Below are 17,336 nucleotides of genomic sequence, written 5' to 3' on the forward strand. Positions count from 1 at the left end.
CCGGGGAAATTTTATACTCATCAATTCCGGTGTATCCTTGCAACAGAAACAATGTATACTTAAACAAATCAATAATATACAATATTGCAAAATGGTATGCCTGCTTGATAAATACCATTAAAACATACACATGACATAATACTATGAATTAATAAAACACAAATATGCACTATTGAGAAATAATATGCCAGCTTAATAAATAACCATATCATAATATTACCTACTAACAATAAAACAGCCACTAAATTAATTACATATTACATATTAAAAAATTAAAAAATTATTACATTAAAATTACTAATAAAATAATTAATATCTAGCTCTACATTAAGACCTGCAGGTACCATGCTCTTAAGCTGCTGTATCCACCATGTCTCATTTTGAGACACAGCCCTTTTCATATGTGTTCCTCTCCAGTGTGGGTTAATTTTGTCTATGCCACAAAAAAAACATCTTTGTGGGGTCTCTATTGTGGAACAATCTAAAATGATTTGATAAATTATGTTTACGGAAGCCCTTCTTTATGTTACTTATGTGTTCCCTCAATCTCACTCTTAATTCTCTAGTTGTGCGGCCCACATATTGCAGACCGCATTCACATTGTAGCACATAAGTAACATGCGAACTTCTACAAGAGATGAATTGCCTAATTTCATAGCTCTTTTTTGTGGTCCATGCCTCAAACCTTTTTATACTTCTTCTTTTGTCTCTGTGGCAGGTTTTACAAGCTACACATCTACCACATTTGTAAAAACCTGTTCTGTCCAGAAAGGTTACTAGTTTTTTTGGGGGGTTAGGTATGCTCTTCACTATCCTGTCTTTAAGCACTGGGGGTCTTCTATAAATACATTTGGGTTTACTTGGCAACATTTGTTTATATAGAGGATCTTGTAATAAGATTCCCCAATGTTTCTTAATACTTTTTTCCACCTGTCGGTATTGCTGGTTGAATTCTGTGCAGAAGGCAATATCAAAAGCCTTTGTTGGCTTTGGTTTGCTAGTCAACAATCCTACTCTGTCTAAAGCTTTAACCTGTTTCTTTACTTTTTGTAGGTGTGATTTTCTATACCCTTTTTCCACAAATCTATTAATTAGGGTCTCAGACTGTTCCTCAAAATCAGTTTCTTGGTTGCAATTTCTTTTGATTCTTAGCAGTTGGCCCTTCGGGATCGCTGAGATCCATTGTGGGTGGTGCCCGCTGCTTGTAGGGATGTAACTATTTCGATCGGTACTTTTAAAATAAGTTTTAGTAAAAAGATCAGGGCCATTTTAAAAAATTGTCAAATCCAAATAATTTACCTCAATAGTGCTAAAATTCTCTGTAAAAGTGATCCCATAAATATTATTGTTCATCTCTGAAATAAAATTCATAAAAATTTTAGAAGTATTGTATCTTATCATTAATCAATCTAATAAATGTTATGGGGTTTTCTGACATACTTTTCTTGCCAACATGTGTTTTTAGAGCAACATTTTCACTAGAGCAAACAGAAGGTTTTACCATTTTAACACTCAGACTTCAGGGCTGCATAGAAAAACCATTTAGACACAGTTAAAAGTACTTGCAGAAACCTTAGGGTGTCTGCTTTTATGCTCTATTAGTCTGGTAAATTGCATTTTGTGACAGGTTTACTTTAACTCTTAGGTTTGCTTTTACCCTTATTCATACAGGTGTCGAAAACACCATATTTAGAAGTATATCGTTTATAGATTTGTACGCAGCACTATTGGAACCAATGGGGCCACACTCACAGCTGCATCTACAAACAAAAATGAGCCTGCGTTTAGCGTCATGCAAAATAAAAAAAAAAGAAAGTAGGACACACATTTATACATGTATACAAATGTGATTTTTAGACATATACTTTATGCAGGATCTTTTGCTAGCTCTGCTACCAAGAATCTGTGTTCCATGCAGAAAATATGCATATAACTGTGTTTTTCACTGCCATGAACACAAGGATTGTGGCAGAGCAGAACTGCTTACAGCTGGCCAACTCATTAAAGAGGATCTCCAGGCACCTGTCAAAAAATAAATAAAAGTCATCAGCTTCAAAAAGTGTAGCTCACCCCTGCCGTCTTCATCCTCCATCCTTCCTTGGCGGCGCCGGCATCTTCACTAAGGCTACCCAGCTGTGACAGCTTGGGGCTTCACAGTCAATTGTGCATGCGTGAGTTACGCTGCGCATCTTGACTGGTGAATGCAGTCTTCGGAAGTGGGAGCAGGTACATTTCAAAATCGGGTACCCCCTCCCCGCTCCTCAAAAGTGGCAATTGTGTAAGAGGAGCGGGGACGAGTTCCTAAAGCAGAACTTCCCCTTTTGGGTTGAGTTCCGCTTTAAGCCTTATGTCAGCTGCATTCTCTTCTGCAAGTCACTTCAGCAACCATGTATTAAAACAGTGTTCCTAGACTCCTCTCACCAAAAAAAAGCTGTGATCAGTGGCTGACAAGCCACTGATTGCAGCTGTTTATTAAAAATGTGGTCACCCCACTGCTGATTGCAGTTTGCTCTGTGTGTGCCTGATCATCCCTGCTGTGTGTGTGTAGCACCCTCCTAGGTAGGTGCTAGTGAGGAAGTATAGTTTGTGCTGTCTGCTTACATGAAGAGCTGCAGGTAAACCTATTCGTGTTCTCTGCCTACCAGAGAGCATGATCTGTTACTAAGGTTTGGTCATTGTGCTCAGAATGCAACTCATTCTGTCTAGAGAGTGTTTCACACTGGTCCGAAAGGAAAGCATGTTGGACAGTGGAAGGAATCCTGACGAACGGGCTTTTGATACACTCCTGATGATTGGCAGATGGAAAGTCACCTCAGTGCATGTTGGGATACTGTATAAAAGCCAGGAGCACATGTGCTCGAGGTCTTTCGGCTGAATAGCAGAGTCCCAGAGGGAGTGGCTGCCTCCTCCTCTGTAGAGGTGCCATGCGGCCTCAGGGGTCATCCTGAGGGACTGAAGAGTAGCAGTGAGGAACTGAACCCAGAGGTCCAGAGGAGCTGACTGAGAGGGGAGACACTGGAGGATTTGTCTCTGCAGTACAGTGAGTATAGAAACTTTTGTTAAGGGGCTTGACCTGAGGGGGTCACCCCTGCTCTTGGGATAGTCAGTGGACGGGTGTCAGTGGGAAGAGGATGCTAGTGAGAGTGCCCTGAAGATAAGTTATTGTCCACAACGTGTCAGGGAGCAAAAAAAGCAAGACACCTAACCCATCTACATTTATGGAAGTGTCTAATAACAGACTGGCTGTTCCAAATTCTCAAGCAAAGTTCTGAAGATAGAAGTCCTCAACCAATGTGAATAGTTCAATTGGAGTATCCCACTATTCCCTTCTCCTATCCCAATTACCAATAAACAACAAAAAACCAACACCCCTAGACTGTTCATTCATGTGACAAGCCATCAGGAGCAAGGTGGGATCCAGGGACTTATTCCAAAGGTAATTGAGTGCTGGACACCAGGGAGGGGGGGGGGGGGGTGGGCAACAAGACGATACTCAGTAGTTAATGCAGGGCAGTGCTACATGCAGAAATCTGATCTCCTCCCACTGTCACTGGGTGCCTGTGTCTCATCTAATTCCCATCACCCCCCCCCTGTACCAGCAGAGACAGCAGGTTGCAGAGGGTATTTTATTGCAGGCACACAGTGTGGAGGATGTCTCTTATATTTACAGATCCTTTGACCTAACTTATCCCTCTGGTGTTTATTTATAACTGAAAATATAATAAACATGCATTACATGTTTACTAGCTCTTCTGTTTCTAAATGCCCAGATAAAAGCACTTTCATGTTCAATGGTAGGTGTCCCCTGTGTTCTCAAATTCTTTCACTAACTCAAAAATAAAGCTTCCCTGATATTTCACTAAAGCTCACTGATAACAGTGATATTAAAAACATAAAAATAAAATAGAATGATAACATCCCCTATACACTTACATATAGTCAGGTCCATAAATATTGGGACATCAACACAATTCCAATCTTTTTGGCTCTATACACCACCACAATGGATTTAAAATGGAACAAACAAGATGTGCTTTAACAGCGGACTTTCAGCTTTAATTTGAGGGTATTTACATCAAAATAAGGTGAAAGGTGTAAGAATTACAACAGTTTGTATATGTGCCTCCCACTTTTTAAGGGACCAAAAGTAATGAGCAATTGGCTGCTCAACTGTTCCATGGCCAGGTGTGTGTTATTCCCTCATTATTACATTTACAAGGAGCAGATAAAAGGTCCAGAGTTCATTTCAAGTGTGATATTTGCATTTGGAATATGTTGCTGTCAACTCGTCAATATGAGATCCAAAGAGCTGTCACTATCAGTAAAGCAAGCCATCATTAGGCTGAAAAAACAAAACAAACCCATCAGAGAGATAGCAAAAAACATTAGGTGTGGCCAAATCAACTGTTTGGAACATCCTTAAAAAGAAAGAACGCACCGGTGAGCTCAGCAACACCAAAAGACTCGGAAGACCACGGAAAACAACTGTGGTGTATGACCGAAGAATTATTTCCCCAGTGAAGAAAACACCCTTAACAACAGTTGGCCAGATCAAGAACACTCTCCAGGAGGTAGGTGTATGTGTGTCAAAATCAACAATCAAGAGAAGACTTCACCAGAGTGAATACAGAGGGTTCACCACAAGATGAAAACCATTGGTGAGCCTCAAAAACTGGAAGGCCAGATTAGAGTTTGCCAAACAACATCTAAAAAAGCCTTCACAGTTCTGGATCAACATCCTATGGACAGATGAGACCAAGATTAACTTGTACCAGAGTGATGGGAAGAGAAGAGTATGGAGAAGGAAAGGAACTGCTCATGATCCAAAGCATACCACCTCATCAGTGAAGCATGGTGGTGGTAGTGTCATGGCGTGGGCATGTATGGCTGCCAATGGAACTGGTTCTCTTGTAATTATTGATGATGTGACTGCTGACAAAAGCAGCAGGATGAACTCTGAAGTGTTTCGGGCAATATTATCTGCTCATATTCAGTCAAATGCTTCAGAACTCATTGGACGGCACTTCACAGCGCAGATGGACAATGACCCGAAGCATACTGCGAAAGCAACGAAAGAGTTTTTTAAGGGAAAGAAGTGGAATGTTATGCAATGGCCAAGTCAATCACCTGACCTGAATCTGATTGAGCATGCTGTTCACGTGCTGAATTCAAAACTTAAGGGAAAATGCCCCAAGAACAAGCAGGAACTGAACAGAGTTGCAGTAAAGGCCTGGCAGAGCATCACCAGGGATGAAACCCAGCGTCTGGTGATGTCTATGCGTTCCAGACTTCAGGCTGTAGTTGACTGCAAAGGATTTGCAACCAAGTATTAAAAAGTGAAAGTTTGATTTAGGATTGTTAATCTGTCCCATTACTTTTGGTTCCTTAAAAAGTGGGAGGCACATATACAAACTGTTGTACTTCCTACACCATTCCCCTGATTTGGATGTAAATACCTTTAAATTAAAGTCTGCAGTTAAAGCACATCTTGTTTGTTTCATTTCAAATCCCTTGTGGTGGTGTATAGAGCCAAAAAGATTAGAATTGTGTCGATGTCCCAATATTTATGGACCTGACTGTATGTAAGCACACACAAATTACACACATATATATATAATGTACACATACACTACACACATTGTGGTAATGCACATTATACAAGTTAGTGTACCAAAACACTACAGGCCCATGCACACCAGCAGGCATAGATTTTAGAAGATAGACTAGTATATGTTTCCACATGTGTTGCAGGGCATTCTTGCAGCACATGTTTTTTCTTTTTTTTCTTTTTTCCCTTTTCTTTAAATTACAATTTTCAACACTATGGGATCTACTTATACAAAAAAAAAAAAATTCTGTGTGACTGTCAGAAACATAAAATTGCCACATATGGGATTGTCATGAATGTCAGAGTGAGAGCAATAATTCTAGGGCTATAGTTCATGGTTAACAGTAGGGATGGGCGAAAGGTTCGGTCCGAGCATGAGTTTGGGCCGAATTTGCAGGGTGTTTGCCAGGTATCCGCCAAACACCCTGAAATACACTGAGCGCTTCACAGTGAATTCTTTGCCCTGATTGGACAAAGCTTTGCCCGGTCAGGGCGCAGTGTAAGCTTGTTGTTAAGGAGTGGGGCTGGGAAGCCAGCTGCAGCGTCCTTAACAACCAATAAGTCATCAGCTAACAATGGGCTTCCCAGCTGACAACTGAATAAAAAAGTGACGGTAAAGAAAATAAAGAGAAAAACTGTTGGGTTATGTGACATCAGAAGGGGGCAGGGCCACCGGATGACCTAACCAGAAGGCCTCCCAGGAGGGTCGGCGGGCGGCATGATTAACAATGGATTTACATCCAGAAACACTATATTTTTATTTTTTAAATAAAGGATTTGTCAAAAACTGTCTTGTGTGGTTATTACTTTTGAACACTTTTTTTAGTGAATGGCTTTTGTTTTATGCATGCAAAGATGTGCCACTTTACAGACCCATTAAGAAGACCGCCCAGGCACTATATTTAAAATAATTTTTCATTTTTTTGTTGTTGCACAAATGTTGTTAAGCATGAATAAAATCACTGCTCCTGAAAAAAAAATGATATTTTTTTTGTTTTTTTATTCATACATGTCCCCCAGGGCAGTACCCAGACCCCCATACCCCTTTCATGGCCAATTACTTGCATATAAGCCTTTAAAATTGGCACTTTTGATTTTTCCTGTTCGGCTCCCATAGACTTCAATGGGGTTTGCCGTTCCAGTTAGAACATTTCTCCTGTTCGGGAGTTCTGCTGCAAACCCAAAAATTGGGTTTTCGGCCCATCCCTAGTAAACAGTAAATTGATGACCTGGAAATGCATTTAAATCATCGCCTATTGGGAATTTTAGTTGTCAAAGATTTTTGCATTTTCACACGCCTGCACAATTTTAGAACTTGACACGTTTTGTATCTATTTACCCGAAATGACCCAATCTTTTATATTTTACAAAAATTGGATATAATAGTTTATTTGTTTGCACTAAAAGGAATTTTAGTGTATTGTTTCCTTAATATACAGAAAGTATTTGATATATAACTGTGCAAATATTGTGCAACATAAAAAATTGTAACTACCACCATTATATTCTCCAGGGTCTCTGCATTTTTTGCTAGAAATTACTGTAATGTTTGCAAAAAAGTGTATATTTTCTGAAAGCAGATTTTTAACATGAAAAAAAAATGCCCCAGTAGATAAGTGGTAATCTCTTAATAGGAATTTGTACACTTGTTTGTGTGCCCTTAAAATGTACCGTATCTGTCTTTCAGTGTATCTTTAATAAAATATAATTTTAATAAATGTTTATGCAGCTATTGTGGAATTACAAAATTAGTATAACCTTTTTTGTTTTATACTTCTACTGATTCTTTGCTTTCTGAAAATGTATGGTTTGGGACATATTTTTTATAAAGTTTTAAAGCTACTGTATACCCAGAAAAAGAAGGTAAATCTGACTGGCCTACTAGGGTGAAAAATGGAATGCAGGGGCTGGAATCAAAAGGGTTAGGAGGGATAGTCATCATGAAAACAACAAATAGATTTCAAATATAATATCTGTGTGAGGAATTTCAGAGGGAAAAGTCAGCTTGGTGGGTAAACAATTAAATTTCAAGCAGCTGCATCTTATGTAAAGCAATTGCTTTCTTGTTATCTCTTTTGTAATGTTGGAATAATTCCAGAAGCATTAATTTGATGTGCTTTTATGACTAAACTAATCTTCTTATCAAGGACTTAATGGCCGTATTGTTACATTATCTTTTTTTTTTTTTTTTTTCTTTTTGCAGATTTATGTTAAATGTGACTTGGGATGGCAAAGATTTGTCCTTTACAGAAGATGGTTATCAGTCAAATCCAAAATTGGTTGTAACATTGCTTAGCATAGAGAGAGAGTGGGAAAAGGTATGTTTAATTATGCATGTACGTCTAAATGATTTGATATTAGACTCATATTTGTGAAAGTGTAATATACTCTGACCTACAATTGTAAGTTTATTATTAGCATGATTGTCCAAAACGATGTTCTCAAAAACAATCAAGTCAAATAATGTAAACTGTGAGCACTAATGTTGGAAACTGGACCCGAGTTAATAGCAAATCTAAGGATTTTGCACATATAGTTGACATTGTGTACGTTGTGGGCAGTATAGTACAAAGGTTAACCCTTAGATTAACATTTCCAAATAATAGGTTTACTATATCTTTTCGAATTTTTGAAGCAATCATGTGACACTGCATGGGTTGCCAGGAATTTAAATACACATGTTATTATAGAAGATGGGGTGCTTTATGAGACTCCTGTTTTTTTTTTTTTTTTCAGTTAAAATAATGCTACTCCAAGCCACTCCAACCCTCTGCTGACAAAAATTTCTTATAAAAAAAATTCCTTTCTGATCCTCCAAGGTAATCAGATTGTCCCTGGATTAACATTTTACACTGTTATTTCTTATTAAAAAATGAACATCCATTTATGTTTTTGTATTTATAATAAACACATCCAGACCTTTTTCATGAAATCTACAAAGTTGGCCAGAACCAGCTTCTGTGGAAGCTCTTACTGTAAGGAACCTTTTCTGTGAGCAGAAGTTAAATCGTCTTTACTGCCGATGCAAACAGAATCCCCTTGTCATTTTTAAGGACCCCAAGGCATTCAGTCATCTTCTGATTTTTCTGTGTGGTTCTATTAGGTGTTTATACAATGCCCCTCACCACTTTTCAAGACTGAATAAACACGGTTAAATTTATATTTCCTTATAAGGTCATCAATGCCCATTATTAATTTAGTTGTCCTTCCTTGCACTCTCTCCAGTTTTACAGCATTCTTTTACAGTTTTAAATGGCCAAAACTGAAATAAATATATAATATATTGAATATTTATTTCAGTTTTGGGGATTTTATAAAAGGATGCTGTAAAACTGGAGAGAGTGCAAGAAAAGACAACTAAATTAACAATGGGCATTGCTGACCTTATTTATGGGATCTTATTAATGGTTTGTATAGGAAGATTATGGGATTTTCCTACTAAAAGAAAACCTCCGTCTCTTTTACTACAAGGAATATTTTGCTTCCTTGTTGTAGACTAGCATAACTTGATTTACTCCATTTTACTCCTTCTTGATTGTATGATGCATTAGTATTTTTAAACAAAAAGTTCACTTTTTCAGAGCATCTTACACATTACACCCATCATTAGAAATCTGTGAACAAGAGAACTACAAATCCCATCTTACACTGCAGCAGATGGCTTGTAGTTCTCAATGAGCTGTATGGGCACTGATTAGTGTGCTAGTAGTTCGTTTACTTTCAAACTTACAGCTTGTATAGAGGTACAGGCTGAAAGCTATAGCACTTGTCTGCAGGAGCCTGACATTGCACCCATGATCCATTGACCATGTGTGCAATGCTTTGCAGGCTCATTGAAAAAACAACAATAAATGCATTGTTTTCTGCAAAAAAATGAGCATTTATTTATTTTTTTTCTTTCAAAAGGTGAACTTAGCCCTTTAAACCTAATTTGCCATGTTATTGCCCAATCAGGCAATAGGGTTGATTTACTAATGGCAAATAGGTTATTTATGTTGCAAGGGAAGAGTTTGGTGAATGAGGTGAAGCTCTGCTTACTTCCATCATTCATTCATAAGTAAAAATGTTGTTTTGTTTTCTTTTACATGATTGAGTAGTCTTTGTAAAGTGAAATCTCACTACGTTCACTAAACTCTGCAGAAAACACCTGTGCAAAGTGCAAATTCCTTTGCATATATAAAACATATTAGTAGGAAGAGGAGTATTGAGATGATTGCAGTCAGAAGAGGATTCAATTTTGGAGTGCAGTTTCTTTTTTTAAATTTTCCATTCAAGGAGTGAGACGCTCATGGTCTATGAACCAAGAATAGAAAGGTATGAAGCATTACCCACCCTTTTACCTCCCCCTAACAGTACTTTTTAAATTTTGTTATTCATTTTGAGCAACATTATGATCTTAGAATTTATCTATTCCATTTGATTCCATTATTTACAAATTATTTTTTATTTCGTTTTGTGAATTATAAGGGTGCATCAAAAAGAAAAAGACCATGTTTTGTATGCCCAAGATAACATTGAACATTACACAGTCAGATCAATAGAAAAAAAATCCATTAGCAATACTTAATAGCAATAACAATACTTGGTCAACCAAGAAATTCTTACAAAAAGCCTGCAGAATAAAAGAAAAATTGTAAAGCCCCAGTTAAGCCTGGGTGTGGGGGGCTGTTCTCTGTTTCAATATTTTTATTGAAGCATTTTCACAAAAGAAAATACAAAAGTTATGACAAGAAATACGGATCTTCCACAATGTAAAATACATACAGAATGGGTAGTAGTTCAAGAAAAAAATGTAAAATAAAATAACATAGAAAAGGTGTTCCTGCAAAAAGAAAAAGGGAAACTTCACAATCAGTATAAAGTAGAAGTTCCCTCGGTGACGAGAGCCCCATAATGCATTGCGATCCCCCAGTGCACTGACTGCTGGTGATTGGCCAAAGCATACACCTGACGTGTATGATTTGGCCCATCACAGCACAATGTACTGTGAGAGCCATGATTGGCCAAGGTCAGGGTGCCTTTGACCAATCATGGCTCAGGGGCTAAGTCCATGGCCCACATTCTATAATAAGGCTGCTTACATGGAAGTGTGTAGTGTAGTGTAGTGTGTGTTAGTGGAGATTAGGCAGGGTAGTCAGTGGATTATGTGTTCAGTCAGTTTAGTGCAGTCAGTGTAGTGTTGTGATTCTTGTGACTAACACAGTGTAGTAGTGCCACTGAAGCGTCACCCCACTAATTCAATTTTTTTTTCCATTGATATATTTTTTTTTGCAGCATCAGGTTCTGTTGCTGCTTTATTAGTGCTCCCCCATCTTTGTTGCAGGTGCTATTCCTTCTGCAACAGCAGTGGTTTTCTTTTTTTTTTTAAAGGAGGCTTCCAGAAGCCCCCAATGCGCAGACCCCCAACAACCACAGTCCAGAGGCTCTTGTCCCCATCAACATGGGGGCAAGGTGCTTTGGGAGGCACCCCAAAGCACCCTTCCCATGTTGTGGCCAAGCAGCCTGACATTATTCAGGAGAGGGGGGGGTGCTTGCTCCTCCCCCCTTTCCTGGCCTGCCAGGATGCATGCTCAGATAAGGAGGCAAAAGTGTTTTTTATTTTTTCTTATTTTTGGGTTTGGCAGGCGTCGTGACTGACGATGGATTTACATCGAGGGACACTATTATTTTATTTTTTATAAAGGACTTGTCAAAAACTGCTTCCTGTGTTTCTTACTTTTTGACAGTTTGTTTGGTGAATGGGTAGGGGTATGATGTACCCAATACCCATTCACATAGGGGGGTGGGATCTGGGTGCCCCCTTGTTAAAGTGGGCTTCCAGATTCTGATAAGCCCCCCACCAGCAGACCCCAACAACCACAGCCCAGGGTTGTTGGGAAAAGGCTCTTGTATCCATCAACATGGGGACGAGGTGCTTTGAGGTGGGGGCAGAGCCCCCCCTGCCCCCAAAGCACCCATCTCCCCCATGTTGAGGGCATGTGGCCTGGTATGGTTCAGGGAGAGGAGGGGCTTGCTCACCCCTCCCCCTTTCTTGACCTGCCAGGCTGCATGCTCATATAAGGGTCTGGTATAGATTTTTGGGGGGGCCCTACACCATTTTATTTTTTAATATTGATGATTTTTTTTTGTATTTGCCGGTAGCCGGAAATACATTACAGCTGTGAACAAGTTTGAATAACATTTTTTCCTTTAGAAATAATAGTATTGCTGCAGCAGGCTCTATACATCATACAGATGCACCATTTTCAGGCACACTAAGGGGACCCCTAGGCATGATATTTAAAGTATTTTTTCATTTTTATTATTTTTCTGTAAGCATCATTAAAATCACTCTTTAAAAACGATTGTTTAAAAATTTTTTTGCATTGATACATGTCCCCAGGGCAGTTCCCAGATCCCCATACACTTTTTAAGGCAATGACTTGCCTATAAGCCTTTAAAATGAGGACTTTTGATTTTTCATTTTCGTGTCCCATAGACTTTAATAGAGTTTGCATGTTCGCTATAACTTTTTTCCTGTTTGAGATGCTCTGGTGCAAACCGAACCAGGGGGTGTTCAGCCCATCCACAATCCACAATAGCAGCCAAATAAGTATGAGAGGAGGAGAGTGATCACCTATTTCTCTGTCAGTCCCAAATAGCCAGAAAACGTGGGACAAAGATTGAGAGGACATAGCCTACCAGGAATCCACATCAAAGCTCCAAAAGCAATAGAAGAGCATGAGCGAGCTTTTATTGATACCCATTGTGGAGAGGGTCAAACTATGGATATGTAAGCTAATTGGATATACCCAACTGGTGGCAGAAGGCTAGGGAGTCCCAAGCCTGTGCATGCTTTCAAAACATGTAGTGTTGCCTTATTTATCTAAAGGTATTTGTTAGCCCAAATATATCAGGTAGGGTAATTTGGAAGCATAACATCTCTTTAAGCATAACATCTCGTGTGTAGGAACTGCAAAGTAGCAAAGTAGTCTACGTAAGAAATTTATTTTCATAGAGTTAATTCAACCAAACTAGGAGGCTGGGCCACATGGCAAGATCTTCCTTAAGCTGTTTGAAGAGGGGTTGATAATTTTCAGAATAAAGCAATATTCTGGATATAAAGGATTTGGGAGCCTATGGAGATTTAAATTATTGCACAGTGGTCAACAGTAACAGTAGCTCTTTTTTAAAATTTTCTTATTCAAGAAGTGAAAGGCCAATGGTCCATGTATAGGTAGGTTGACATTCAGAGTGACAGTTTTGTTTTGGTTTAGCAGCAAGCTGGAGCATTTGAAAAACTTCTGCAGCAATTACAAAAGTTTGGGTAACTTTGTGAGAGTAGAGGAAACATACATAAGAATGCCGTCATCAAAAAGGGCACATTTGATGTTTGCCACAAAGAACCCCATGAATGTTTGGATTTGAGCATATGTCTGTAGCCATAGGCTCCATAGCTATTTCACAAAAAGGGAATGCCATGTTTTAGGGATTTGGGGTGATGGCTGGACCAATGCAAATGATTTGTAGCTGTTAATTTACTATAGATTGTTATTTCAATTTGTCCACCTTCACTTCTACTTATCTTGATGATTGATGCATATCTCTGGCATTGATTTATCAGTCCTGATTTCCACACAGTATTCTGTAATTAATTTGGTTCTTGGTGGTCAGGTGAATGTATTGGTTTATTGACAATAAATGAGTTAAGCACAAATAGGAGAGCAACAAGTGGTTAAAAAGATCGGTGGGGCAGCCAGCTAGGAGACAGCCTAAATTCTTCAAAAGCAGCACAAATCAAACACTATAAAACGATTCCTGCAGCACTCACATACAAATCATTTGTGCAAAAATGAACATAAAAGAAATAACTGACATGTATAACAATAAAACAAGACACACACTATAGCTATATGTTGCTTCTTAGCTGTGTTGCTTCAATGCTGCTAATGCAGTGCATGCATATGTGTGCCTAATGACTGTCACTGGCAACCAGCATGTATGTATTAGTAAAAAAAACTCTGATGACAGTTAACACTCCACAGCAATACCCCTGTAATAATAAGAAAGTGGATACATCTATCCCTAACAAGAACTGTAATTCAAAAGAGAGTTCCATTAGACAAGAAACGAAATAAACAGCCATCCATCCCTATTAATAGATTTGATAAAAAAAACATTCTATGTCTCAAAAAAATATCAGTAAAATTGGAAACTCATCCCAGAATAGGCTACTTCCTCTTTCACAGCAACCCTCCGCTTCTAGGTACTGTATAGTATGAATAGAAGTAGAAAAACAAACACAGAACTACAAATAAAATCACATGTTTTTTGGATGTGAGGAAAAGACTAAGGGTCCTTTCACATGGGCTTTCCGGCCGGCGGACTCTGTTTTTGCTCAGCTGGGATCGATCCGCCAATCCCCGCTTAGCAGGCGGATGACAGCTCTGTCTCTGCTTACTTTGCAGAGACAGAACTTTCAGAGCCCCACTCTCCTCTATGGGAGATCGGATGAAAATGGACCGCCTGTCACTGCCCCCCCATAGAGGTTCATGGATACAGGTTCATGGACCTGATCAGAAAGCCTGTGTGAAAGGGGCCTAAGACATCTAGGAGAGGGTGTAGAGAGGGCAAGCGCTCTAAGCAAAAAAACTGAACAACACATCGAAACAATAGGTATATTCAATCTCAATTATCATTATTAAATAGACACGCGACTGCACTATTGAATATAGGGTTAACATTTGCTCCATTTTGTAGAAGGAATGAGTTTGATGATTTTATAGGAGTGAAATGTTATGAGAAAGCTTTTCATAAAAAAATATATATTTTGAAAAATAAAACCTCTATTCCATCAAATTAGAGTACATTTTATCACATAGATCTCAAGCCAAAATCTGAGTATTTCCCTACTCATGAGATGAGAGACCACGTGCTTTCTTTCCAGGAGTTAATGGTGAGAGATCGGAGGAAATCTAAAATTGAAAAGCTAATTTCAAATAATTTGACCACACAGAAGAGACAAGCATTACACTCCTTGCAGAAAAATACTAATATCATCATCAGGCCTGCAGACAAGGGAGGTGGAATCGTCCTGATGAGCAAGACACAATATAAAACAGAGGTACAACTATTATTAGGAAATTAATTGACATATTCAAGATTAACTACTTCCAGTGGAGATATCTGAATGATGCCTGCAGCTACAAAAAATCTGCAAAGCTAAAAATCCTGCCTTGCCAGCTTATTAGCCACTGGATTGCTTTTACAGGCAATGGGAGGGAATGCCCCCCCCCCTCCAACTGTGAGATCGGGAAGCCGGAGGTTTGATCCGATGGTGCCGCCCAGTTACCACAGAGCTGGCTAAGGACACTGCCATTTTTCCCCATAGAAAACAGAGATCAATGATTTTTTTTTATCTCAAGCTTTTCAAGGTACAGGAGATATTTGGGGTCTTATAGACCCCAGATCTCTCCATTATGTCATGGCTTATTTCTATCACAATGGATGTTTACAATTCTTGTGATAAGAATAAAAGTGAAAAAAAAAAAGAATTAAAGGGCCAGTGTAAAAAATTTAAGAAAAGAAAAAACATTTTTTTACAGAGCTCCATCCCCTCGTGCTTGCACACAGAAGCAAATGCATACCAAGGTCATGCCACAAATGTGTTTGCAGCACATATGTGAGGTATCACCACAAATTTCAGAGCAAGAGCTTAAATTCTAGTGCTAGTTCTCTTCTGTAACTCTAATCTTGTTACCTGTAAACATTTCTCCTGATGACGTCACAACAACGAAACGCATAGAGCGTCATCGCTTCATTTCCACCTACTTCCGGTCCGTGAAATGCATGGTGTTCCGGAAACACCATTTGTTACACTGCGATTGCTACTTTTCTGTTTGTGAGTATATTATCTTTAAAAAAAACTCTGTGGATTATACAGGTTACACTATGTGGGCATATTTCTTTTTACATATTTATGGCCTTTTAGACCAAGATCTCTCTACATCAGGAATGTGGTTTCATATCCAACTGTGTAAAGACACGACAACAATCTTTAACATCAAGGGGCTTATTACCCCTGTTGGGTTTTGGTGATCTGCTGAGTGCGGTCCCAGGAGAGAGAGGGGGAGCATGTGTGTTTTACCACAATCACGAATCATGTTTTACCATTGAAGAATCAATAATTTTATTCTGTATATGGACATATTTTTACACTTAGTCACCTCATAAGGAAATAATTTATGTACGAGTTTTTCATCACTTATCCCCATTGAAGAATCAATAATTAATTTTATTCACAGTGTATATGGACATTTTTTTGCATTTAGTCACCTCATAAGGAAATAATTTATGTACGAGTTTATTTATTTATTTATATATTATAATATATATATATATATATATATATATATATATATATATATATATATATATATTCTGTGTGTTTATATTTTTTATGCACATGATCTTGACTTTATTTTAATTATTGTTCACATGGACACCGTTCTTTGCACTTAGTCACTTTATTTGGATTTAACCATTAGTATTACGTATGAATTTATTCTTCTATGTACATCAGAATTCATTTATTCAACTGTTTACTTGTACTATAGCATCACTGATATTTTAGGAACATTGGGATCTATTCCCCTATCCCCAGTTTAGATAATCTCAACTTATCTATTTATATATAATTTCTTGCTCGAGGCAGCGCCATTCACCTCCTGGTTTTATTTATATTTTTAAAGTGTCGCCTATGGATATTTTCAATAACTGTAGTTTGGCACCATTCTACAAGCGTGTGCAATTTTAGAGAGTGATGTGTTACATATATATTTACTCAGCATAACATTATCTTTTAAAATGTACATAAAAATTGTTTTTTTTTTGCATTAAAATTCATTAAAGTTTATTTTTTCCCAAAAAATTGCATTTAAAAAATTACCATTCAAATACCGTGTGACATTACAAATTGCAACAATTGCCATTTTATTCTTAGGGTCTTTTCTAAATAAACATATATAATGTTTCAGTGTTCTAAATAATTTTCTAGCAACAAAAAATACTGATTTTTACCTGTAGGAGAGAAATGTCAGAATTGGTCTGGGTGGGATCTAGTGAAAAGAGAAGTATGGGATTGTTTTTTTTATAATCATACTTACGTAGGTGGATTCAGCATCTGTAACCTGCCAGCTCTAAGACTGAGAACCAAGCATTTAAAAACCGCTGATCACATGGTTCTCAGAGTTCCCTGTCAGAAAGTTGGTGACTGTCAGTCACCACTCTCTGCACTGCCTCCCAACATTCACTTGGAGCGCTGGGCTGTGGAGGGGGCAGGAGCAGCGGGCTCAGGCTCTAAGTGGCTCACTAAGAGGCGGAACCGGGTGCCGGTCCAGGCATGTGGGTGAATATTGACTACATGGACAATATCTGGACCGGCCTTGTGCCGACAGCGGGCTTCAGGAGAAGGAACGGGCTTTGGCTGTACTTCTACTTTAAGGAATAATCCGGGCCAACAAATTACTGAAGAGAGGTTTGAATCAAGGAATACTTACTGATAAAGAATATGAACATCTATGTATAACCAATCTCCAGTCTTTTATTTTTTACCTAAAATTCACAAAGATCCAGTGAATCCTCAGGGATTGGGTCATTAAAATCTAATTTATCTCATTACCTAGATGTATTTCTACTGAAGGAAATACTATTAACTCCATCATATTTGAAAGACTGTAAACATATCTTG

General features: G+C 38.3%; 1 protein-coding gene across 3 annotated transcripts in view; it reads left to right on the forward strand.

Annotated features, from left to right (window-relative positions):
• The window catches only part of LOC309558818 (glutamate receptor ionotropic, NMDA 2A-like), a gene marked incomplete at its 3' end in the record, with an annotated part of 1,171,100 nt that overhangs the window by 830,054 nt on the left and 323,710 nt on the right, over window positions 1-17,336 (forward strand). For all 3 annotated transcript variants that reach the window (XM_082261887.1, XM_082261886.1, XM_082261888.1), the window contains one exon: window positions 7,812-7,926. In XM_082261887.1, coding sequence (XP_082118013.1) covers window positions 7,812-7,926 — 115 coding nt within the window. The remainder of the gene's footprint in view (window positions 1-7,811; window positions 7,927-17,336) is intronic.

Source organism: Pelophylax lessonae (genome assembly GCF_965119305.1).
Source record: "Pelophylax lessonae genome assembly, chromosome: 6".
NCBI classification, from domain to species: Eukaryota; Metazoa; Chordata; class Amphibia; order Anura; family Ranidae; genus Pelophylax; species Pelophylax lessonae.